At 41.3% G+C, this 27,031-nt stretch overlaps 2 protein-coding genes across 4 annotated transcripts; both read right to left on the bottom strand.

Annotated features, from left to right (window-relative positions):
• Positions 1-132: 132 nt before the first annotated feature.
• LOC136461475 (glycine-rich RNA-binding protein RZ1A-like) lies at positions 133-3,008 on the bottom strand. Of its 3 annotated transcripts, none has more exons than XR_010760337.1 (5): positions 2,743-3,008; positions 1,991-2,108; positions 1,152-1,720; positions 703-975; positions 133-617 (listed from the first exon to the last, which is right to left on the bottom strand). XR_010760337.1 is itself a non-coding variant. In XM_066460745.1 (3 exons), the coding sequence occupies exons 2-3, from the start codon at positions 2,099-2,101 to the stop codon at positions 1,175-1,177; spliced, it is 657 nt and encodes a 218-aa protein (XP_066316842.1). In that variant the 5' UTR covers positions 2,102-2,108; positions 2,743-3,006; the 3' UTR covers positions 898-1,174. The 3 variants fall into 3 exon arrangements, 1 of the variants encoding a protein (XP_066316842.1); XR_010760336.1 differs by having other exon boundaries at positions 703-984; positions 2,743-3,007; XM_066460745.1 differs by lacking the exon at positions 133-617 and having other exon boundaries at positions 898-1,720; positions 2,743-3,006.
• A 19,972-nt stretch (positions 3,009-22,980) lies between these two features.
• On the bottom strand, positions 22,981-23,934 carry LOC136461474 (protein MKS1-like). The gene has a single exon (XM_066460744.1). It carries the CDS (start codon positions 23,932-23,934, stop codon positions 22,981-22,983), a length of 954 nt encoding a protein of 317 aa, XP_066316841.1.
• Between the last annotated feature and the right edge of the window lie 3,097 nt (positions 23,935-27,031).

The raw sequence follows: 27,031 nt of genomic DNA, 5'->3' as shown, positions 1-27,031 counted from the left end.
GGCACTAATTTATTTATTAGGCGTGCAGCAGGCTTCAAATGCGATGACACCCATCCATTTGCATTTGACAATTGTACTCAGTGCCAATGCAAACCACTCACAAATCAAACACAAAACATAGTACAAATGTAGTCAAGTGAACCAGCAGGAGCCAGGCCATATATTGATATTCAGGGAACATCCCAAATAGCAAGGTTCAAAACTTCAAACCTGTCGACAACAGTCTGTATTTTGCAGCCACTCTATGCACACTATAATAGTAATATCAGGACCCTCAACACTCTTGCTGCCAAATAACCAGTTCCCTGTTCAGGAACCTCCAGCTACAAAGGTCACTTTGCACACAAAAAAGAAAAGAAAAAAAAAGGATGCATCTGTGGTCACTCAAAAAAAAATCAAGAATCTCCAGCAAGCTTTAGATATGTGTGAGGCTCCACACAGACCAGCTCCTGTTCCAGGTTCTCAATGTAGATGGGTCATGCTCGCTTAACAGAGCTGAGCTAGAAAACATATCAACGCCGTCCAACAGTGTTACAGAGCAATCAGAATTAGGGACAAATAGAGGGACATTATTTAAGCCATGCCGATCAATATACAGGAACAGAAAGGCCAAATGCCTGCGAAAAATTGATGTGAGAACTGTTGCTTATTAACAGGCAAAATAAAATCGAACAATCCTGTGAACAAAAGTCAAGAATTTACCCTCTTTTTCCATCTTATAATTCGTGAATGAACATGTTTTACAAGCAGAAGATGGTACCCCAGCACGGCATACTGCTTTCTCCCTCAAGATCGCAATCAGACTGAGCATGATTGTTCTCCGACATCCTTGGTACCAACACCCCAGTGAATCCGTACCGATTCAAACAAACAGGACCACAGGCCAGTACCACGACATGATTTTTACCATCAGATCAACGGAGAAACATGGATCTCAGTCCCCAGATAATAATCAGATGGAAACTAGTCAATCCACTGAAGCTCCTGAGGAACCAGTAGTTACAAGCCAAATACAGACAACAAGATTGGTAAAAACAAGCACAGCTGAAACTCTTATGAGAGTATACACTGCAGCAACATTTGCTGCATTATGCGGTGATGAAGCAAGCAAAGCATAGAACTTACTTAAAATCATAAATTAGCTTTCATACCTGAGATCACAGCCTTGCAAACATCAAGATCTGTATCCACCTTGGCTGGGGCGTTCATAAGGACCAGACTTGTCACGATTGTATCGGTCACCGCCTCCACCATTGCGGCTTCCACCATCACGGCTCCCAGAGTAGCGATCACCACCACGATCGGGCCCATATCGGCTACTACCATTGCTGCCACCATACTTGTCGTCCCTGCTACCATACCTATCCCCCCTGCCACCATCATCAGAGGGGCATTCCCTTGCAAAGTGTCCAGGCTTGTCACATTTGAAGCAATCACCACCTCCGCCGCCACGGCCTCCACCGAAATCACGACCACGGTCCCGACCGTGGCTATAGTCACCACGGTAGCGGTCACGATCACCACCACCACGACTATAGTCTCGATCTCCATCACGGTCCCTGCTGCCTGAACTCTGAGGCTGAGCTCTTTCAACAGTGATGTTCCTTCCATCCAGATCCATTCCATTCATTGCCTCAATTGCTTCTTCCATGGACTTCTTGTCATCAAAAGTCACAAAACCAAATCCACGAGATCGACCAGAAAACTTATCGAGTACCACCTGCAGATTGACAGACATCATCAGAATACTAATGGACGTGTTCAGCTATATATATAGAGCCAAAAATAGAGGGAGCAAATGGTAAGTCACACCATATATATATGGCAAATACTTGCAGAATAAATTGCAAATTGTCTGCTGTTCTTGGAGCAGAATAAACCAATACTACATAACAAAATACATTCATTCATTCATCTATAAGTATATGCCTATGCTTTCCTTTACAAATGTACCCTCATATATATCATATAAAAGAAACCAATCTGCTACCTTTGCCCCAGATAGATGGCCGAATTTCCCAAATGCGTCCTTGAGATCTGCTTCAGTAGTAGACCACGAAAGACTTCCAACGAAGCAACGGTACTCATCCGCATCCGACATTTGGCAACTGGGAAACACAATTTCCAATATATAAAGTTAATAATTACTTAAAAACAGCATGAGAGGGGCTTTAGCTTTACCTGGCAGTGCCACTTAAAATGTTTCAGTGTGAAAAATAAAGGGAAAGGAATTTATTGGAACAAGGTCCATCTAATCACCAATACATTTTCCATTACACAAGTTGGTCAAATTGGTGGGTATGTCAAGGATCGATGAACTATTCAGTTGCAAAGATGTTTTCTTTGGTTGTGTAATGTATGATAAGTTGAACTGTCATTTGAAATACTGAAAATCCAGTCATCCTTGAGTTTCTTTATGATTGCAATGCAATAATTACAGTTGATCCAATTATTATTACTGGCAACCCTAAGAAATTAACAACTTCTGTTGATTTGACCCGGAAAGCGCGAACTCTCAATTCCTGAGAAACAAGGCTACAGATTTCAATCCATAGAGACGCGGGATAAAAATCCAAACTTTTCTCTATACATACTAGTATCATGCATCAGGCAAACATATATAGCAAAATAAAGACAGGGATCTGCTCCTGGAAACAGAGGAGGAAGCTCAGATCTAATAACCTGACCGACCAAGACGCAGGTAAATTACAGCAAAGATGAGATTGGATTGGAGCGTCTTACCTCAGTCCTCGGCGTTGCCGTCTCTTGTCCCTTCGTCTTCCTCTTCCTTTTGGATGGAATTGGCAGCCCGTGCCGTGAGGTGAGAGGGAGACCGTGAGACCGGGACGAGGAGGAATGGAATGGAAAGGCTTGTTGATAATGCTAGCAATTGGCGCCTAATTAATCACTGCTCCAGCCAATCGCAGCGCCCGTTTGCTCTCGGATTACACGGCTTGGTCGAGATTTTGCAATCGCGTTGCCACGTGTGCAGGAATTGGGCGGATAAGGATGCTGACTCGTACATCACTCTAGAATGATATCTTCTCTCTGCGCTATCGTCTAGTAACTGCGTCCGTGTTTATATGAAGTCCTTATCCCAAGTTAATAAAGGTAAGAAATTTGGGCCGATTTCCCTTAAAAAAAATGAAATTTGGTTCGATTTACTGTTAACCTATTTCACTTGGTCTAATTTATTTCTCTTTTCTTTTTTTTTCCCATTTCTGCGCAAGTTGACTTTAAGTTAAAGGTTTTGTGGGGCTATAGCGGACTTATAACTTATCTGGGTCTGTCTGGCTGGCTGGGCTGGCTAGCCCCCTCATATGAACACTGCTCTAATGAATTAGCCAGCAGTACTTCTCTCTCACATAAATGAACCAGTCAACCGAACAAGCTGTATGTCAACTCCACAGTTTTAACCTATTATTGTTTTCCATAATTTTATATCTCTAGATCAATTTATTATTAGGTGTTTGTAACCTATCAAGATAATGATTACAATTCATGTTTTAACTGTTTAAAGATATTTGCTATTGTCCGCGAGCGAACGTCAGGCCAGTTGTTCTGGCTGGGTGCATTGCACACTGCTGGCCAGAGTTTGATCCCCAATGGGAGCGGATTTATTGGCCAGAGGAGGTGTCGTTTATCTGCGTGTTGAAAAAAATCCCCTCGTCCGTTCCACGTCAAAGCACAGTTATAAGGCCAGCCCAGTTTCACGGGTGCTGCGGTGCCGTTATGTATGGTTGGGGCAGGGGATCGGGGTTTTCTCGATCTGTGTAAGAAGATCTTCTTCTTAAGACAAATGCCCGAGGGTTGTCTTACCTCTCGCGGATCAAGTTTTTTTATATTTGCTATCGCCCTATAAAATTTTAACTTTTAAATCAACTTATATGAGATGCATTAAAAATTACATATGACCAATTGAAAGTTTATGGGAGTAATAATCGTTCTCAAATTTTTATTTAAGGGTTGTTCGGACTCAGGCAAAGTCCCTATCCTAAGTTTGACCTCGTTGCGAATAAAAGTAAGATATTTGGTTTGATTCGATTTAACTTCTAAAATATTTTAATTTATTTTTTTTCTTTTACATACAAGTTGACTTTTAATTTAATTTTTATGGGGGTGATAGCAGGCAGACAATGTTAACTTATGGATGCGAAAACTTTGCCATTTAAGGATATGTGCATCCAAAATCAACATTACCTTAACCTTACATTTTTATTTTTTTCATTATTTTTTCCATGACTTTGTATCTCTAGGATCAATTCATTATTCGATGTTGTGACATATCAAAATAATTATTAAAATTCATAATTTAACTTTTAAAATATAACTTATGATATTTGCTATTACTTCACAATTTATTATTAGGTTACATATGAAACAAGTTTGGGGAAGTAATCGAACTAAAGTTTTTGTTTAGGAGCTTTCAAACACGTAATTTTTTGTGTGGTGGGGACTGGGAGGCCGGGGAGAGAGATGGGGAATGGTTGAGGTAATTTGTATCTTTTCAACATATAAAATATGGCAGAACCGCCTAATTTAACACTCTTTCGGAGTACTTGTCTTCCATTAGACACTAAGTACTTCGGAAGAGCACTAAACCGAGCAGTTCTATCGAGCACATCCCGAGGGAGAACTCGAAAACTCCACATTTTTCATCAGGATCACAAATAAGAACATAAAGCTTATAACATCTTTAACAATTTATTACATCTCTTTATTACAGTATCAGAGTATTACACTGGTTAAATGCAACAGCGGAATTAAACAGTTTACATGCAATTGGTTTATACATTTCAAGTTCCCAAGTTTTATTCTTGTAGCGGAGAAATAAACATACGATCAGAGTTATAGCGGAATTAAGATCTAGCTACAGACATGGTAAAGTATTATCATGGTGAACAATTATATATCAGATATGATAGCATGTTATAAAGTTTTTCTTATAAAAACATTCGGTGAGGGTTATAAATAAACACTACGATCGCAACGTAATAAGGAATCCTCGCTGAGCCCACCAGGAGGTATCCACACACAAGAGTCAGCTCTAGCATCCACCTGTCACCTGCAATAGGGGGAATAAAACTATGAGTACTCAATTGTACTCAGCAAGACTTATCCGACAGGAGGAAAATAAAAGACTCCAAGGATATGCAAGGCTTATTTGGCTTGGTGGTTGATTGCATTTGCAGGAAGCATTACTAAAAGTGCATCCTTATATTTATATTATTAGCAGTCATGATTGGTCCATTTATCTAACCATTCTAGATAAGCACCTGTTCTACTTTCAAGCATGTGGTAAGCAATCAGAACCATTTTACCATCTTTCTTGTTCCAGTTCTTACTACGATGCTAGACTATAGCTAAGTCGATACCGCATCACGCGGCGATTCGCGAATCAATGTATCCCAGCTGGGTACAAACACACGCCTCATCTGTACCCCGGGCACAGACAAGACCAACCTACCACTCTCTTGTCAAGGGGTCTAGGTCCCCATCTAAACTGGGACTCCAAGCCCCTACACCTGAGTCTCGGACTCAGTGCGATGCTTAGACTTCCACCCAAAAATCACCACTAACAGTCGGTCCAGAAAGAGCCAGAACCCATGACAAAAGAGTGACAAGTCTTACCGCTCCCATAAGCAAGTATGTGCTCAGCATAAAAGTCTATGACCTGACTACCATCCACAGCAACGGACGGTCCTCAATCGACACAGGCGGGACAACGCAACCAGAGCCTCGCTCTGTTGCCTAACCAAGTCCAAGTCCATCCAAAGTCCACAGTACAGTCCCGCCCGATCTTCAATTATTATCCACAATTAATTCATAAGATAATAACATAATAGTAATATCAATAATATATAATCATATCTCTCGCGAGTGATAGATAATCACTCGACTTGTACCGGAATCCTATAGCATGACAAACTACACGATTCCTGTCATACTAGTAAGACTCATAGGATAAGGATATATATATGCAAGTGAGTTTCATTCAACTCCTTGAAACTTAATGCATAAGCATATAATGAAGTGAACAATAGTAGGGGTTATGCAGCGGGGCTTGCCTGGGTAAAATTTAACCAAAAGTTAGCATTCCACCATCGGGACATGATCACCATAGCGCCATCTTTTCAGTTAAGCACCAAGTCCGATTGATCCATCGATTCATCATCATTCCTATTATGATATGCAATGCAATATATGAATGCATAGGATGGCAACACATGGTATAGATATAAGATTATCAGTTTCTTTAGTCATTATAGTGAGAGCATACAATCGACACCTATTATTTTTAAAGCACACATGAACTACATACACAAGCATTGTTCAACTAGTGGTTAAATGTACTTAAAGTGTTTCACATATATGTTCCTTACTCTAAGTACCTTAATGTAACTCTTATGTGCATATAAGTTAATCACTATCAATCATTCATACAAGAGCAAGTGAAAGCAACACTCTCAATGCATGCAATTTTGGACAGCAAGACACCAGTCACACTTTTAACCATATCTAGAGTTATAGACATCCAGAAAAGGTGATCCTAGACTTTCTGGACAGCTAATGAAATTACCTACAACTTTGTTATTATCACCCAGAGCTTATTCAAAAGCTAACAAGGCCAAAAGATACCAACAAGCAGATCTGTACTAACAAAGACAGAAAACTGACATGAACTTCATAAATGCATAACTGAAGTTCTAATCATCCAACAACCATGATTCTTAACTCTTTAGAAATATTATTAATTTGTCTATAACTTTATTATTATCATCTTAAGATGATTCTACAACTAATAAGGCCCAACAACACAAGGAAGACATTTCTATCCAGATTTGGATAGATTCTGACATTCCACTTTGAGCAGCTATAACTGGAGATTTAAATCACCAAAAGATATTATCTTAGACATTTTGGAAAGCTTAATAAAAGTACTACACTTATTTTATTATCACCAAGACATGATTCCCTATGTACAAAGGTCAAACAAACCATTCATTGAGATCTGTTAAGAGAACTTGCAGAACATGACAGAGCATTTGTTAATTTCATAACTCCTAAACTATCAGGCCTATGGTCATGAAAATTTAATACAAGCTAGATAATGAAGTTAACTACAACTTTTGTATTCATATCATCTACATAAAACATCATGTTAATTACAAAGTGATTACCACAACAGAAACTACACATGCAACCATTTCAGTTTAAAGCAACATAGTTTTACACGTGTTTGGTTAATCATGAGAGCACCCACATAAACCATTCAAGAGCTCAACCACACTTATCATGAATCATAAACATACCTACTACCTCATCAAAGGCATTGAAAGCATAACAAGAACCATTTATAAGTTTATCTATCATCAAGTTTCTATTAACCAATTTCTTATTAAACATATGTTATTTTTAATGCCATATAAGAATAACTAGTTTGGGGCTGATATTTTTATGAGTGGTAGGTGTTATCAAAATATGACTATGGCTCAATTTCCACATGCTCAGGTATTATAATTTAAATATTATGAAAAAGACAAATTGCTATTGCAAGAAAACATGTGAGAGCAAGATAACTCTAAAAATCTACATTTTCTGTAAACATATAGCCATATTATGTATCAACATGATATAACAACATCGTACCAAGGTTGTGGAACCACCTTTCACATTTTTGGATATATAATTTATTTATAAGCCATTTAAAATCATTTAATGAGCAACATACAAGTTAAAACAATAACTCCACAATACTGCATCCAATGAATATGAAATTTTTATCACAACACAACCACACTAACACTAGGTTACCATAAAAATTTCATTGCAATTGGAGTAGCCGAACTACTTTTATGAATTTTAAACTAGAAAGCATAGATATATTTTTACAGCAAAAACTTTCTTCTAAAATATGTCATATTATAGTTCTAATGCATAGATCTACACACAAGGATTTCAAAACATCTTCATTTTCCTTTTTATGATTTTTCTACTATTTACTATGAATTTTCAAAGTTTCAGCCGAATTATACTAAAAGAAAAAGAAAACCCATAAAGGACAAACACTTTGCGCTAAGGCCCCTACAGTTTCTTCAAACCAACCTACAGGACATCAAGCACTATTTGACACTATTCATGTGAGTAAGAGATTTACATTGGGAATCCTAGAAAAGTTTCTATTACAATCCTCGTCCTTCTTCTACCTTTGCATCGAGAGAGCAGAGGGAGGCGTCGGGGAGGCCAGGGGCTGGCCGGCGGCTTGGGCTGGCAGCCAAGGGAGGTGGCTAGGCTGGGGCCCGCCAGGGGCCGCAGACAGCAGCTCCGACTAGCAGGGGCGCGCAGCAGCAGGCCAGCGGCAGCAAGCTTTGCTCGGGAGAGAGAGGGGAAAGAGAGGGAGCAGAGAGAGAGACCGAGAGGGAGCTGCTGGGGCACCTCCCATCAATTCAGCATAAAAGGAAGAGAGAGGGAGCAACGAGGTAGGTGGATTGAGTGGCTGTGGTTGCTCGTTGCCGGCCCACGAACACAGCGCCAACGACACGGATGACAGCGCGAACTACGGAGGTTCGGACAAAAACTTTGGAGCAACAACACAAGGTCAAACTATTAATTTATCAGCATAAACTAAGAACTAGGTTTTATCGTTTAGCAAATTTTTACTTTCAGCAAATATTTGGTTTGCATCTCACCACACACAGATCAATTAAAACGTGATGCTCACGACGTGATTAGCAACCTAAGTAAGAGATTAACACTAGGGGTGTTACATAAAAATGATTTCATCTACCATTTTTCTTCTTTCTAGACATTAGAGGGTTTGGTAGTCGATGCCATTAAACAATTGTATCATGTATCCCTCTTTGGCACTACTACAAAAAACATTTTTAGGGGTGGCTGGTAATCCTTTGTAGGGGCGGTTTGGCCAGCCGCCCCTACCGAACCGTCTCTATAAATCAAACATTTATAGGGGAGGTTCCAAGGCCGCCCCTACAAATCGATTTGTAGGAGCGGCTGGTGATTGAGCCACTCCTATAAATCGATTTGTAGGGGTGGCTCAATCACTAGCCACCCCTACAAATTGATTTATAGGGGCGACTGTAGTGCCAGCCGCATCTATAATACCTGTTTATAGGGGTGGTTCAATCTAGAACCGCCCCTACAGTACATTTTCCCGCCAAAAAATTTCAAATTTACAATTCAAATTCGACCAGAACTGTTTGTTTTCGCGTATTCCATCCAGCGTTCGCGTTGCCGAACGCCATGCGACCAACGTTTCGAACCGCGTTCGCGTTGCCGAACGCCCCGTGACCAACATTCCGAACCGCGTTCGTGTTGCCGAACGCCCCGTGACCAACGTTCCGAACACGACTACAAGCACAATAGTATTATATAAACTACAATTACAAGTCCAATTCATAAGGATATATACAATCCATCATTAAATATATAAATTCCATACACATTGTTATCAACATCCTAGAGCTAGCCTTTCAGTCTCACGAAGGTGTTGGTACTGAGGATTTCTACCTAAGTTAGACTCTCAGTCATGGTAGGCACCTTTGACTAGTACAATCTGGTCCAATATGAAGTTGCAAAGGTCGCCGATGAGCTCTAAGAGTTGGTCATCCTTGTATGGGTCTTTTTTCATTCCTTTCTCTTCTCTCCACTACAAGAGAACAAGTTTCGGTTTAATATTTCATACCATGTACGAAGTTTTTATACTACTGATGAAGAGGTTCAAACTTACCCTTAAGGGGTGTCTCCTGTAGGCACTGGTGTTACTCATCATAGAATATATATAGTATCCACAATGTACACTCCCAGGCCTCTGCTTGGGGCACTGTGTGTTTTGCATATGAAAATGTTAGGTAATGCTTTTGACAGCCATGTAATGGAGTACTGAAGAAGTAAGTTACACTTACTGCACATACTGTTTTTATAGCCAGCTTTTCCTTCCTTGCTGGATCAATGCCTTCCGTGATGATGAGTGACATAGAACCTAAATGCCCTGTTCAAATTATTTTAGCAAATACAACTTGTTAGTATCCATAAGTGAACGTTACAAGTATGTATACAAACATATAAGCTAATAAGGATTGTTGATATGTATACGTCTTGAGAATCAATATGAAGTCTTTGTATGTCACCGGGTCCTTATCTATTGAATCAAAGACCCATACCATGCTCCTCCTGACATCGATGGCTATACAAATCCAGTGGTTGCTGTATGGATTTAATCATAAAACTAGATAAGCTCTTTTGCATCGAATAAAATATATCGAACAAAGCTTTAAGTATATAGTTGAACTTACTTCAAAGTTGTATGGTAGCCATATAGTAGAGTGTTGTTGTAGATTTTTGAAAGCCAGAGCAATGTATGCCGCAACCTTAAGGGACTCTTCCTTTAGTTTCACCGTACGGATGCGCTCTTTCTCCCAAAGAGTCTTTGCAGCAGCTAGCTCTTTGGCATCCAGTGTCCACTATTTAGGGTAATTAAAATTTGTTTGGGCTATAGCTTGAGGGTCTACATACCCGGCTTTCAGACTTGGCATTTGTTTGACAATGTGCACTTGCATTCTACAAATCACGACATGGGTTAGTTACAACAAAATTCAAAGATTACATTCATATCATATCAGGAGGACAAGGACTTACAAGCACCATGTGCGAATTAGATTCATCTCCATTTCTCCCAGGTGAAAGCATATGTGCATGTCATTGAAGTCAAAGACAATTTTCCCGGCTGGGCTTCCAAATGTGCCGGTGGGGAAGCATACTTGTACGAGATCTATGCTCATTGGGAGAACATGCAAGTACCAATCATGGAACCTTCTCATTCCAAGTGGTAGGCGCTGGATGTCCCAGTTTGGTATGAAGGGCTTGCCTCTTTCATATGTTTTCAGGCAATCCTTTGACCATTTGATGTCATCAATATTTGGATACTGCTTTGCAATTTGGTGGAGTTTGCTAGTTACGGCCTCCTCAGAACCCCGTGATGGGACTTTTTTAACTTGGTTCTTAGGCTTGAACTAGTCATGGGAATACCACTTGGACACCGATGAGACATCTTTGACCGGAACATAAACTGGCCTTATGTTGATTGGAATCTTCTTTCGGAGTTCCCATTCAGGCATGTCCTCATCTTCTTGTGTATCACCTTCTTCAGGAGGCACTCGTTGTTCATGTATCGTCTGTGCTTGTTGAGAAGATTGTGGCATCTCATCATGCACTTGCTTGGTATGAGCTGGAGAAGGTTGTGGCATCTCATCAGGCACATGCTCGCTAGGAGGTGGGGAAGAATGTGGCATCTTAGGTATGTGGTGGTCACGAGATGGTGAAAATATCTCCCCAACCTCAATAACTCGCTCCAAATTTGGGAGAGGGGGAGGCGGCGAAGAAGCAGTCAATATAATATCCCGTTTGTGCTAGAGGATGAACTGCCCAATAACATCCCCAAGTAACACCAGCCCCTCGGGAGTTGCATAGTCTATCCTCCACTGCATGAACTTGGGCTTCACGGTATGCACCTCGACCCTAGTGTAGTCCGGCGGTATCTTATTATTGTGGTGTAAGCCACCGGGAGGATGTGCCACACCCGTTGTCACCTCCATCATAGTGTTCTATCGGCCACTAAGAAACACCAAGGTGCAACTAGTTGGTTCCCGTATGCGATCGATGGGGGTTGTGGCTGTAGTGGAACCTTGGCTGCTAGGAACTTTTAGAGGGCTGCCAACTAATGCCAGTTCTCTCGGTGACATCACTAATATCCGTGGCTCCGTACATAGTCCTTGCTCCTCTAGCACCTTCGCAACTAGAGCCTTCACTTGGAGCTTAAGACTAGTCTCCTGGTCTCGACCATGTTTCTTGTACATGTGTCTGTCCTCTTTGAATCCTTGCTTCTAGGTCGTCCTTTTCCCTAGCCCCATGGTGCGGCCTGTGTGCTCCTTGTTTCTCAAGCCAAGGCTAAGCTCGTCCCTCTCTCTAGAAGGATTGAATAAGCCCTTCTCCTTGTCTTTAGCATATTTCAGTATCCTTGATACCGCCTCTTGGGTCTCTGGCTTATCAAACTTAAGATTACTACCGGATGATTCTGTACTCCTCGTATATATCCAGTTCCTTGAGCGTACCTTCAAATTCATCACATCGATATTCCCAGTAGCTGCGGCCTCTTTGTCCATCTTCCTAAACTGCTCTTCCTTAGTATAGTAGCCACCAGGGCCTAGATGATGGTGGTGTTTGTTCCTCTTCATCAGCTTGGTGTTACGGGCACTGAGCTCCAATGCCTCTGGTTTAGTCTTTTGAGCCATGAGCTCCTCCCATTGACTAGGAGTTATTTTGCCAAACTCTTTGAAGGGAGTTAACCCCTTTTGAATATACTTCATGTTGAGCTCTGACCTCCAATGTCGGAATGACTCTCCCATAATCCTGAAAGTATTTTTTACCAGTTCGTGCTTACCCTCCGGAAATCTAAAATTGACCCTCAGCTGCCTATCCCATAGTTCATTCTTTTTGTTCTCTGGTACCTCTTTTTAGTTAAGGATTGATGGGTTTAATTTATCTCTTACTAGGGCTCCGATCGTATTACGGAATCGTCCTCTTAATTCCTTCGGCTCAAGGACCTCTCCTGCTGGCCCGACCTCCGTTATCACAAAGCATGCCTTATCTAGATATAGATTTCCTTTTCTATCCCCTCATTTCCTCTTAGGATTGGTAGTCATGGTTGTCTTCAGGTTGTGGAGCAGAGGCATCGTGATCCGTCTCTGTGGCTGTTGCCTCTGCTCTCCTTTCATCTACTCCGTCTTGTCTAGCGAGATGTCGCGGACATTGACGTCGTCTTTTCTGAGTTTCGAAAGGGACCTGTATATATGATAGGTCAAAGTGTTAGCAGAGGTAACACAGCCAAAGCTTTAGCAAAATTTACAAGCTAAGGCTTTTTCCCTACCTCCTCATTCGGGTCAAAGTCCTTGTCCAAATCTTCCTCCGTTGGCCTCCTGTTGGCTTCACGTGAGAAAGGATCCTCGGGACTTACATATCCCTCTTCTGAGTCATCGTCCTCATTATCCTCTTCTTCTTCGCCTTCAGCAGCCTCTCCTTCGGGGCCTTGCTTCTCGTCATACTACTCCTGAGTAAGCATCACTTCTAGATCCTTTTCTACCTCGTTATCGAACTGTTCCTGAGTAAGCTGGTCCTCTAGTGCTTGCTCCTCAAGGGTTGGCTGCTCATTAGGCTCGGGACATCGGGCTGCACTATCTGGTGTTCGCGACATTATTTCGCGCTTTGTTCTAATAGATGCAAGAAAGTGTGCTTTAGAAATATGTCAAAAAAAGTCCTATAAAACAACAATATATCAAAAAAAACTAGTAGTAGCAGTAGTAGAGGCCTCAGAAACATGTCAATCATCATTTGATCATGAACTTAGAGCAGCAAGGCATCATAACAGAGAAGAGAGGAGAAGGTAATGTAGGGGCGGCTGGTAATGATGCCAAGTTTCTCACAAGTTCTTGATCATTCAGCTCATATTCCATATAATGTATGGACTTAGACAATTTCATCATCGACAAAACAAAGGAGATAAGAGGAGAGGGGAGAGTTGGCAAAATAGGCAGCAGCTGTTTACCAAACACAGAGGATAGGAAAGGTGGCCAAGAAAAGCATATTAAGCCATAGAAGCATTTGCTCAGTGAGTAGAATAGACAGAAGAGTAGAAGCTCACAGTAAGAGAGAAGTGCACAACAACAGCCAGCAGGAGCCATAGAAGAGAGAAGAGAGTAGATAGTAGAGCACCAGCAACATTAGGCAAAATTCAGTTAAGACTAGTATCTAATATCCAGTGATAGAGCAACAGATAGAGTAGTACTAGTAGAATTCAGTTAGAATTCAGTTTGGAGTAGTAGTAGAAATCGAAAACTCAGTTAGAATTCAGTTAGAATTCTTTGACATCACAGATCAGAACACTAAATCAAGTGTAAGCCGAGAAAATAGTAGTAGTATGAAAAGGAAACTGATAGTAACTTCACAAAAGCATATCTAGAGTTCTATTCCTCCAACAAACATGATCCTTAACATTCTAGAAAGATTATTAAGTTATCTAAAAATTTCTTATTATCATCTCAAGTGGATACAATAGATAACAAGACCAAACATCATATACCAGCAAATCTGTTCAGACTTGGACAGATCTTGACATTAACTTTAAACACTCGTATCTAGAGTTCTAGACCATGAAAAGGTGTGTTCTTTAACATTTTAAAAAGCTTAAGAAAAGCACTACAACTCTTTTATTTTCATCAAGAGGTGATTCATAGGTTATCTGCTAAACTGAAAGTTAACTGGAACTGAGCATTTGGACAACAGCAATTTAGTCAAAATAAATCATAGCCGGAGTTGTAGACCATGGTAAATTATGTACTTAACCATTTTGGAAAGCTTAGGAAAAGCACTAGAACTACATAGTGTGCAACAAGAGCTAGTTTTGATGTTAACATGGTAGAAATACAAAAAATTGCAGAACTATATAGCACACGGTGAAAACCTGACAGTGACATCAAAAAATCATATCTCCCAAAAATGGACAGCTCTATATGTATCTGGGACCAGAACAGCTAGGATTAATGAGCTAATGAGCTGTTGCAAATGGCAGGAAACGAGTACAAGCACTTAAGACAGACTAAAGCAGCAAGACAAGCACTCAAGTAGGACAGCTAAAATAAATCAAATGCAGTTCTTAATAAACAAGTTTGTTCTTTAGCTTCATCCATGTGCCACATCTTCTACAAATGGGAAATAATACTATTAAGAATGTATAGGAACATCATTGCAAAGTGCCTTAGGTCTCAATTAATAACCCAAGTTCTCATCAAAGCTACTAATTAGTCCACAGATACCAACAGGAAATAGTGCTAATTAGATAGGGAGGATGCACTGAGGGGGTGTACTGATTATTAGCTAGCAAAAATTGCAGACAACAATCGTAAGTAAGGTGCGGCTGCCGCACCTAAGGGCGCTCCTCCTACGCCTAAAAATCTAACATCATTGACCTAAGGCACTTTGCTCAGTGTGAATCAAAATGGGCATGAACATCATGTATAGTTCCCATTACTCTAGGCACTTTGCTCATCGTGTAAAAATCGAAATAGCCATCATCATGTCCAAGATAAGCATTAACAGCTTCTATAATTGGAAGCCTATTTCAATTTTGAGTAGCAAGCAGCAAGAAGAGCGGAGCAGTGGTGGATCCAAATTGGGGCATCCAATTGTACAAGCATGCCCAGTTGTACAAGCAAACCAATTTGTAGTATTGCATATATGTCGACAATGCACATATAACTAAGCACTGGTGGATCGGAGTGCCGAAGCAGTGAGCAGCATTCAACGAGCAGAGCAGTGGTGGATCCAAACCTGTCGTTTGTAGGGGGAGCTGTGGAGGAGCACGGACGCCGGTGGAGGACCGCGGATACCGGGCAGCACTGGCAACTTGCTCGCCCGCTGGTGGAGGTGCGCGCACGCTAAACCCTAACTTGGATGGTGAAGAGCTCGGGGGAGGGAGCGAGGACTCCATGGGGGAGGAGCATGGACAGCGAAGAGCTCAAGCACCGGGGCGCTCGCCTAGGGAGGGAGCACCGGGGGCGGATCGAGATGGGGCGGCGGTGGCGTGTCAGCTGGCCGGGGAAGGGAGCGAGGACGGTAGGGGAGGAGCGCATGGACGGTGGAGAGTTCAGGCACTGGGGCGCTCACAGGGTGAGGGAGCACCGCGGTCGCTCACCGGGGGAGGGAGCACCGGGGGTAGATCAAGATGGGGCGGCGACGCGTGTCGGCCGGCCGAGGCTCTAACCCTAGGCACCGTGGTAGCTCGGGGATGTCGCGCTATGGCCCAGGGGTGCAGAGAGGGGTCGCCGGTGTTGGGAGAGGTCTGGGAGGGTGCAGTGGCGGCGCGGGGGCAGGGGGCCGGGTGCGGGACGCCGGGGGCCCGGTGTGGGCGGGCGCGGGCGCGGGGTAGCCTAACGGCGTCGGAGGATGAAGACAGTGCCCAGATAGTCTGACTCCCATGCGCCCTCTTATTTATACTTGGGACTATTTGTAGGGGCGGTTTCTGATCCAGCCGCCCCTACAAATGCATTTGTAGGGGCGGTTCCTGATCCAGCCGCCCCTACAAATAGTTTTTATTTTTTAAATTATAAATTCTATATTTTTTATCATAAAAATACAAAGTAATATAAAAAAATTATGTATATGCACAAATATAATATTTTGTATTATTCTATATATGAATAAATATATATATAAATAATTGTAGTCAAAACAATATAAAAACAAAAAAACAAAAATTAAAAATTTAAATTTTAAAACTTCGACTACAATTTTATGACATTAAATGAAATAAAATGAAAATGTTATAAACATAAAAGTTGTATAACTCATTGACATGTACAACTTTTGTTTTGGTCATCTTGTCATGTGACTTTGTTTGAACGATTCAAATTTTGAAATTCAAACAATTTCAACTTGAAACAATATTTTGAAAGAGTAAATGATTTCAGATGAAAAACTCATGAATACCAAAGTTGTAGAACTAATCAATATGTACAACTTTTATTTTGATCATATTTTCATTTAACCAAATTTGAACAGTTGAAATTTTGAATTTTAATAATTGACAACTTCAAACAAGATTTGCAACTTCAAATAGAGTCATCTGGATGTTGCAAAGGGTAGTCTCACACACATGCATAAATATAGTCTCATACATATACAAAAATATGTAGTCTTACACACGTACATAAATATATAGTCTCACACGCATCTATAAATGAAGTCTTACAAACACACATTTACATAAAATAGTCCACGTTAAACAACTAGCTAGCCCGCTGTAACGACTTTCCCCTTGACATCCTTTTTGTTCTCATAGCAATATGTCTTTGGGGAGGTTCTTTTCTACAATACTGATCTTCTTAGGAAAGTCTGTGAATAGTAGTATCTCATCGTAGTTATTATAAGCTTCAACATCGTCCACGCCATCAACTCCAATAATGTGTTGTTTCCCGGAGGCAACCACGTGCTTTGTCTTCTTTTTTGGGGGAGGTTACTTTGTGGGTCAGACATATAGAAAACTTGTGCGACACATGAAGCGAGCACCCAAGGGTCATCTTGGTAGCCTAGATTCTCGAGGTCCATGACTCTTAATCCGATCTCTTTCAGTTGGTGTTGTTTGATCCAGCGACATCGAAACAGGGCCACCAGTTATATCCCTTCATAGTCAAGTTCTCATATCTCTTTAATGATGCCAAAGTATTGGATCTTTTACCCTAATCCATTGAGAGCCTCTATTCGAACGCCGCTGTTTTGGTTCACATATTTACTATCCTTTGCATGGGTATAGTACATATACCCATTGATGTCATAAGTATTCCAAGATGTCACTTGTCTCGATGGCCCCTCCGCCAACCTACTGATGGTAATAGAGTCTATAGTTTCTCCAGGCGGTATGTTTTGGTCCTTCAACCATGTAGTTAGTCGTTGCTTGTGTTGTTTCATGACCCAATAATCTGAATGGCCATTTTTCTCCGCCATAATGATAGCCAAGTGTTCATCAATATACGGTTGCATCAATTGTGTACTCTGTAAGACACTATAATGCGCCTGACTCACCTCTTTGTAATCATGGTCGATGAACACTTTTCTACCACTAGGTGCCCTTCCCAACCAGCCTACCCTTATGACGAGAATTGGGTTTACCAATCCCTTTCTATACTTTTAGGTACTCTTGACAGCACTCGATGACTTCTTTAGTACTGTAACCCTCTATCATGGAGCCCTCTGGGTATGCTCGATTATGCACGTATCGACTTAGAACCGACATGAACCACTCATAGGACCACATTTCATGCAAGTAGCAAGGGCCAAGCGCCTGTATTTGATGAACCATGTGAATCATGAGATGTGGCATTATATCAAAAAAAGCAGGAGGTAAACACATCTCCAGTTGGTTTTGTGTCTTCACCAGCAAATTCATGTAGGTCACTTAGCTCTTCCTTGCCAATCATCTTCTAGTGAGATCTTCGAAAAGAAGTAGCACATGTGGGTGATGGCCATTTTCAAGAACTCTGGCTTTATAGCCCTGATTGCAATAGGTAGAAACACTGTCAGCATCACATGGCAATTGTGAGCCTTGCAGTGTGTTATTGATAAGTCCTTCATCGATACTAGCTTCTTCACATTTGTTGAAAACCTAGTTGGGACTTTGATTCCCCCTCAGGAAAGTGCATATAGCTCTCTTCTCGTCTAATGTTAGGTTGAAGCATGCCCGGGCAGAGTGTATTTTCCATTAGCCTTAGGTACCGAGTGAAGCTGTGGCATCACGTTTAGCTGCACCATATCTTTCCGTGCTTTCAGATCATCCTTTAACTTACCTTGTGTCCATCAAGGTAGCAATGAGACTCTCAAAGACATTCTTCTATATGTGCATAGCATCAATGGCATGGGGGACCTCCAAGTCTGGCCAATAAGGTAGATACTAAAAGAAGATTAATTGTTTCTTGAAAGGTACGCCTTCGACGGGAGGTGTGCTTCTATCTCTATTCAGTCCCATCTGGATTCTTCTTTCCATAGACAACGTGTATGTTTTTCACCATTCTGTACACGTGTTCTCCATTATGACGTCTCTCCAGAGGGGGTTCAATCTCCTGGGGCATTATCATAAAATCTAAAGAATAATTTGCTACGGTACTTGTGACTTATCTTTAAGAAGCATCAGTTCCTTAGGTAAACTATCTTCTTAGATGCATCAAGGTACACCCATGTAGTACCATCCAAGCAAACCAATCATCCCATCTTCCCTTTGATCTAGTCTAGACAAAGCAAATAGCGTGGGGTAATCATTGGTAGTAACAAATATTATTGCTCTACATATGAAGTCCTCCTTTCGGAATGCATCATACATCTGCTCCCTATACCTCCATAGCCTCTCCATTTCTTGCATCAAAGGCTTGAGGAACATGTCTATATCAATGCCTAGTTGTTTAGGGCCAGAAATAAGAATAGTGAGGAGAAGGTACTTTCTCTTCTGACACAACCATGTTGGGATATTGTACATGGTCAAGATCACTGGCCATGTGCTATGGTCGCTCATTCTCTCATTGAAGGGATTCATTCCATCGATGCTCAAGCCAAACCGTACATTCCTTGGGTCATCGCTGAATTCTTTATGCTTCTCATCAAACCTTTGCCACTGACTACAATCAACCGGGTGTGCAATCTTATCATCATCCACCTTGTGCTCATCATCCCACCATACCACGAGTGCGACTTCTTTAGGGTTTAGGAAGATACGTCTCAAGCGATCGGTCACTGGCAGGTACCACGTTATCAAGACAGGAATTCTTCTCTACTTTGCATCAGTGGCCTAATGGAGTGTCCTCTGGGGTCTAAGATTCTTGTACCATATTTTTTTGTACCCTTCTTATTCCTCTTTTTCCCCATGGAGGCTTCATCCCCACCGTAAAGGTCATTGTTCTTGTACCGGCTGGCCCCACACCGAGGACATTTATCCAGTGACTTGAACGTTTCGCCACGAAAAAGTATATAGTGGTTGGGGCATGCATGGATTTTTTCAACCCCCATTGTCAATGGACTTATGACCTTCTTCGCTTGGTATGTGTTGGTAGGAACTGAGTTTGGTTGTGGCAGCACCTATGACAGGAGATGCAATAGATCATTAAAACTACAGTCTGACCAGCCGTACTTAGCCTTCAGGATGAGCAGCTCAAGCACAAAACGTAGCAATGTCCAATGTGTCGGACAACCCTTTTCAACACCATACACAGTCTCCTTCGATGCTTTTGTCATCCCTTTCTAAATTTTCTAGACCTTTCGGGCTATTTAGTAAAATCTCTGGTCCAAGGGCTCGAATCATGTCCTTCAAATCATCTTCATCCCCGACATGTGCTCCACCATCATTATTGGCACCACCTGCGTCGTTACCATCCCAACCACCAGCATCACCACCTTGTTCATTGCCAAACGCAAAATCCATTCATGCATCAAGCTCTGCTGAATATTGGGACAGGGATTCTATGGTTTCATCGTCGTATTCCTCCTCATCCTCAGTCGTTAACAATAACCATTTCACCATGATGAATTCACACTGTGTAGTCCTCAACAAATCCTCGCATAATCAAATGTGATCTTATGATAGTCACATCTATCCATGCCTATGGTTTTTGCAATCTTTACATGGGCAAATAATTATATCCTTATTCTCTTTCAATGTCGTTGCATGCTTCTTTGCGGCTTCAATAAATTTATCCACCTCTTCACGGAAACCTGCCTTGAACCTTAACGAACTATACATCCAAGAGTTCCTGTACTCCATCTTTTACAACAACAATAAAACAAACATTAAATGACTACTTATTCAGATATATATAAAAATAAAACAAATTAATAATTACTTGAGAATAATTGTATATACTTCAGATATATATGAATATAAATCTAATATAATTACATGAAGCATACAAACACACCATGGTAAAGGAAAATTAATTAATGGCCCATTTATCCATAAATAATTAAAATACATATTTATTGATTACAATAAATAATTTCAAAGACAACAATTAGCAATAATTATACTTTACCCAATATCTTTCATACAAACCCTAGTCCAATTTCATCAAACAAAAATTTATAAAAACTGAAATTAATAAAAAAACCAAACCCTAGATCTAGATCCACATGCACATGAAATATCCATAAAACTAACTAATTATTCACTAAAATCAAGAAACATGGACCAAATAAGGGTATGATCTTGTTCCCCTCCCTAATTTACCCTAGTACATTTAAAACTTGGGTCTAATTTGCTTCATAAATAGCTCAAGCACCATAGAAGAGAGAAAAACAAAACTCTAATTACTCACTAACCAACCACTTAAAACTTCAAAAAAAGTATGGAATAGCATTTTCTTACCTTCTACAACCTCTCCACCAAAGGATTTGAGACCAAAACCTTCCCCCTTAGTAGAGCAATTTTTGGGAGGCGTCGAAGGCCTCCCCACCTTTCTTTCACGGGTTGGAGTGAGTGACCCGAGGAGAAAGAAGGTGCTGCATCTGTTTTATATGGGGGGCATTTATATGGGCGGCTGGAGATTGAGCCGCCCCTACAAATCGAAGCTATAAATACGGGGCCATTTGTAGGGGTGGCTCAATCACCAGCCGCCCCTACAAATACCATTTCCAGGGGCGGCTGGTGATTGAGCCGCCCCTTCAAATCAGACTCCATTTGTAGGGGCGGCTCATAACACCAGCCGCCCCTGCTGTTTCATTTGTAGGGGTGGCTGGTGTCTGGGCACCCGAGCACGCCACTGTAGGGGCGGCTCCATCACCAGCCGCCCCTACAAAAAATCGAACCGTTGCTAAAAATCATTTTTTACGTAGTGTGGATGTAGAATTGAGTAAAATTGTTTAGGTTTAGGTCTATTGATATACTTTTGTTCTTTGAATCACATTTTGTACAATGACAATGAACACTTTCTTTGCTTAAGGCTCCACACACACAAATGCTATTGCATGTTATCAAGAAATGTTGTGGATACGACAGTTTCTTGGATCCTTTTGGAGTACAAGAGGGAGACATGAGCATTTATATTGAGTCTAGAACTAAAATTCAGATAGACAAGATCGTTCGACTAAGATCATAACCTCTATTTGTGCTCATTCTCCCAAAACAACACATTTTAAGGCTTCATCCTCTTTAATGTTTATTATATTGTAACCTTTCAAAAGTGTGTTTTAAAAAACTAGTTTTTGATTATACATACATTTTGTTTGTCATCAGAATAATGCATCTTTTAGATGTAAGACTTTCTTCATTGTTACACGATCCATTAGTGAAGGAGCTTTATTTTTTGAAGTATATATATATATCACAAGATAGCGTTGTTAGTAAAGTAGAAGAGAAATGTCATTTCCAGTTCTTATGCACATGTGTACATATAGGGAGTACTTGCTCATCCCTTTTAATGTTGATTATATATATTTATTTTCCTGTAGATAGACTTCCATTACCTACCTTTTGAGTGAATTTCACAAAAAAATATGTTGCTATTGTAATATGTATCACAAAAACATACATATGCATTTGTGCTCATTCTCCCAAAACAACACATTTTAAGGCTTCATCCTTTTTAATGTTGATTATATTGTACCTTTCAAATTAAAGGTGTGTTTTAGAAAACTAGTTTTTGATAGTGTAGTTTCTATGATAGTTTTCGTAATCCTACCACACTTTTTGAGTAGTTCAATTTTCTATATATTCTTAATAGATAATTTTGGGTTGCTTTTTACAATACCACAACCATATACATGCAAGATGCAACTATCAATGAACAAGAACCTTTGTGAGCGATTTTACACAACTACAACTAGTCGTCGTATTAATTCACATAGCCACAACATCACGCGTGAAAGGAAACCAAAGAAAATTGGAACTGAATCGATTCATTTCACATGCTGTTGAATTCATAAATGTGGATAGTAGGGATGTTTATGTCACCAAAAGAATATAATATCATGGGAAATCATCCCCTGTAGATCTTATTAATCCGATGGATCACCTCCAAATTAAATGGGGTGTCTCATAAAAAAATGAATAATATATCTAACAAAGCAGTAGTAGCAATGGATGAATAATTGAGCTAGCTAATACTCCTACACAGTTAATCACATACCGGCATGTATGTAGCTAACCTATCTAGCTGGTGGCTCTGTGTTGTTTGTCAGTGGGAAAGGAAATAATGGTGAACCCAGTCGCCCGTCCACTGGTCAGTGGACTCGATCTCGTGCGTTCTAAGCTCATGCAGGATGTCATCCAAGAACGACCGCGTACGGTACGACCAATTCAGCAACTCTCTTGTCATTTTCCTTGCATTGATGATAAGCTTCGTTCGATCAATTCCTGTGGCAACAGCTAGGTAGCTGCTAGTGCTGCTGGTTGTTGAAGAGATCCCAATAGTACGCACCGGCAGATGGAGATGGAGTCACCGTCGACGGCGACGACATCACACTTTGATGACTTGCACCGGCAATGGCGGCGATGCTCATGCTCATGCTACCACCACCGGTGGTTTCGTTACCAAGAAATGCCGGGCTGATGAGCCCGCCAAAGAGACTGATGCCCGGCGGGTACGAGTTACCGGCCGAAGCCGGAGGTGAGAAGAAGCTCGGCGGGATCGCCGGGAGCGACCCTGGCGACAGGATGCTCGGAAACGGCGGCAGCAGGCCTCCTCCAAGTCCAACATCAGCCGTGGCAGTGCCGCCGGAACTCCGCGCAGACGCCGCCGCCGCCTGCTCAATGGCGGAGAGGCGTGCCGCGGGTGAGAGTTGGTGGATCATCAGGTGATCGTGCTGCGGAGGTGCTGCCCCTCCGGGTGCTTGCTGCTGCAGCTGGAACGGTAAGTGTGGTGCCGCCGGCGGGAGTAGTTGTGCCGAGGACGACGGCGGCGGCGCGTGCACGTGGTGGCCGCCCAAGAACGGGAATGGGAACGGGAGCGAAGACGACGTCATCTGAATCTGATGATGATGTAGCTCCGTCGTCGTCGTCGTCCCTGTTGGCGGTGGCACCGGCAGGGAGGAGGAGGATGCCGTGGTGCCGCGCGCGCCCGTGAGGCGCTGCACGACGGACATGAACTCGCCGGGTTCCGCGTGCACGACCTTGGGCGACACCGTGTAGATGATGACCGGCTGGCGCACCTGCTGGACGGGTCCTCCTCCTCCTCCTCCTCCTCCCGGCTGTGGTGGCGGGGGCTTCCTGATCTTGTGGGAGTCCTTGCGGACCTTGAGCGGCGCCGGGCGCGGGCCCTGCAGCTCCCGGCGCTGTGACGACGACGGCGACGTGGTCGTCGCGCTGGAGAAGGGCTGGGGTTGCTGCTCCATGTCTAAACGATCGACGACTTAGCTACCTGCTGATGGATCGGAGGAGTCGGAGCTCGATGGATGGATGGATGGGCGGGCTTGATCGGCAGATGGATGGATGGATCGATCAGCTAGGGTTTTATCTGGTTGCAAAATGGTCTATATATATGATGGAAGGATCAATTGGGGCAAAATTCAAGTGCATGCAATGCAACGTCGTCTCTTCAATCTGGTGACCAGCAGGTAGACCGCACGTGTATATATATATATATATATATATATATATATATATATATATATATATAGACAGACAGACAGACAGAGATGAAAGAGAAGTAACTGAATTAAGTGTTTGATTTGACAGTTTTTTTTTGGGAATGATTTGACAGTTTAATTAAAAAAATTCCCTCTTGCGTAGGTTTGTCAAAACGAGAAGAGGTCAAGCAAGGAACGAAGTGAATTGAAAGCAGTCTAGCTCGATGGATGGAGATCGCATGCATGCATGCAGTAGCTTCTCTACTGCTGCCACTGATGGATGCTGTATTTGAACAAGTCCAAGCAAGCAATTAACCAGGCATTGTTTAGTTCGTGAATTTTTTTGGAAAATGGCACTGTAGCACTTTCGTTGTTATTTGATAATTAGTGTCCAATCATAGTTTAATTGGGCTTAAATGATTCGTCTCGTGAATTTCGTCTAAACTGTGTAATTAGTTTTATTTTTTATTTATATTTAATGCTTCATGCATGCGTCCAAAGATTCGATGTAACGAGTAATCTTAAATTTTTTGTCAAAATGAGGTGCAATTAAACAGCACCCCAGTGGATGTGCAAGAACAAAGTCATATATAGTAGTAGTAGGATGGATGTGACGCAAGCAAGAAAGACCTCTCGATCTTAATATGTACAGTATCCTCCTCGCTCCTGCATACGCTACGCAAATTAATGCATGCATGGGATGCGACACGATCAAACAACCTCCATCGCGCAGACATGTTTGAGCTTTTCCGCCACACGTTTCGTTTCCTTTCCATTTCCATTTTCGTTTTCAACGAACAATGCATGAATTAATAGTTCTGTGACCAAGTCGTCGTGTGAACGAATGATTATATATACAAGGGAAGTGAAGAATCTATATTTCTATGTATAGGAGTATATATTTATCACGTATATACATTTATAGTTAACTTAACTGGAACTGCGTGCGATCAGTGATGACCATGATCCGTGGAATCTAGCTGCTCGTATTAGGCCCTCTTTGATAGGGCTCCTCAATCGGGCTCTAGCTTACGATAACTAGAGGAGCCATAAATCGTGGCTCCCTGTTGTTTTGGAGAAGAGAGAAAAAAAAAAGCTTCTTAACACGGTAGATGCTACAGTGCACTTGGAGGAGCCAGGGCCCCTTGAGGCCTGTTTGGTACTGCACCGCTCCATGTTTTCTAGCTAAACAGGTGTAGCTCCACGTACTTTGCTCCAGAAAAAATATAGAGCTGTGAGAGCGCCTAAAGAGATGCTCTAGAAACTCTAGTTTTTTGGAACTGCTCCACGATAAAGTTTATGGAGCAAACTTTGAAGAGCAATCCTAAACGTGCCCTTAATATATCGACAAAGATGTGACCTCTGCCTGTTCGAGAGTGACAGGATCGAGATGCATGCAGTAAGTGTTAGAGAGACATACAATATAATATAACGAGAGATGAAGCACGCTAGGACCACTCTTGACTTCAACTTAATTAACTTAACGGAGGGAGCCTCCGTTTCAGATTGTAAGTTATTTTGGTTTCTAGATATATAGATATTATTGTTATGCACATAGAAATACATTATGTCTAGATACGTAACAGAATTTATAGTCAGAACAACTTATAATTTGGATTGGAGAAAGTACTACTAGAAAAAAAATAAGAGACATGCTCTCTGCTTAATGGAGATGGGCACACCAGCCGACCGCCTCTGTAAATGGTTGGAGGGGGTGGGGGCAGAAAAATGCCCACCTTCAAAAATCATTTACGACCTGCAGATGTCAGTTGTTATGAACATATAGAGAAGATGAGGTTCATCATGATGAAACTGAGCATACACACTTTCTAAAATTTAAAAATTGTTCCATTTCACACGACAAATCGCCTAATAGTGCATCACAGAACAAATGTTTTGAGTGGCCTATATACAACGACTAAACCGAAACTATAAAAATAAAACTCTCTGTTGAGATTAGCTTAGTGGTAGTCTGCCCCCCATCAGTTACCAGTTACGAATAAAAAGAAAAAATTATTTGACGACATTATTAATAAGAGGATAGGGAGTACATGATACAAATAAATGAAAAGAAGGTGAAAAAAGGTAATAAAACTTTTAATTAAGGTTGTTTATTAGCCTGTGACGAGATGACGCGTGGCGTGGTAGTAGCATCAGTTTCTGGATGCAGGCATGTAGCGGCGAGCACATGTCACGTCTCATGTTCATAGTCATTGGTAGATTGAGCAAGTCTCTTGTTGACTTGACTAGGTACTACCGTTCACTAAGTCCCATACTCCCATGCATATATATTCCCATTCTGTGCTTGTCGATCCAGGATAATGCTATCTACTCTTCGTCGTAAAATATCTGTCGTTTTCGTTTTCTGAAAAACAACTCTAACAAAATATATATTAAAAAAATATTAATATTTATGGTACATAGTTAGTATTATTGAAAAGATCTTTGAATCTAGTTTTTTAATAAATTTATTTGGAGATACAAATGTTATACATATTTTCTACAAATCGAGTCAAACTTGTGGCACGAACATCGAAAACGACAGATATTATGGGACAGAGGGAGTACGTCTCAAAATAAATTAATTAAAAAAATCATTTAGGTTCATTTGGATCCTTGGAATTGAATTTATTTTAATAATTATAATTTATACAAAGATTAATTAAGCTAATATGGTTGTATATAAAATACATTTGTATATTATTGGTAACCATATAATATGTTGCATTTCTACCGTAGAGAACTGAGTTGAAGAGAATGCTATAAGTTGCAGAGTAGAAATATAGCATGGTGATCTATAGAATCAATTTCCATCTTTCAACCTATGAATTTGAGATAGGCTTATTTGTGAGCTTGAAAAAGT

This window comes from Miscanthus floridulus, chromosome 6 (assembly GCF_019320115.1).
Source record: "Miscanthus floridulus cultivar M001 chromosome 6, ASM1932011v1, whole genome shotgun sequence".
Lineage (NCBI taxonomy): Eukaryota > Viridiplantae > Streptophyta > Magnoliopsida > Poales > Poaceae > Miscanthus > Miscanthus floridulus.
Note: the sequence above shows the minus strand (reverse complement) of the source record. Positions and strands in the feature narration are given on the sequence as shown.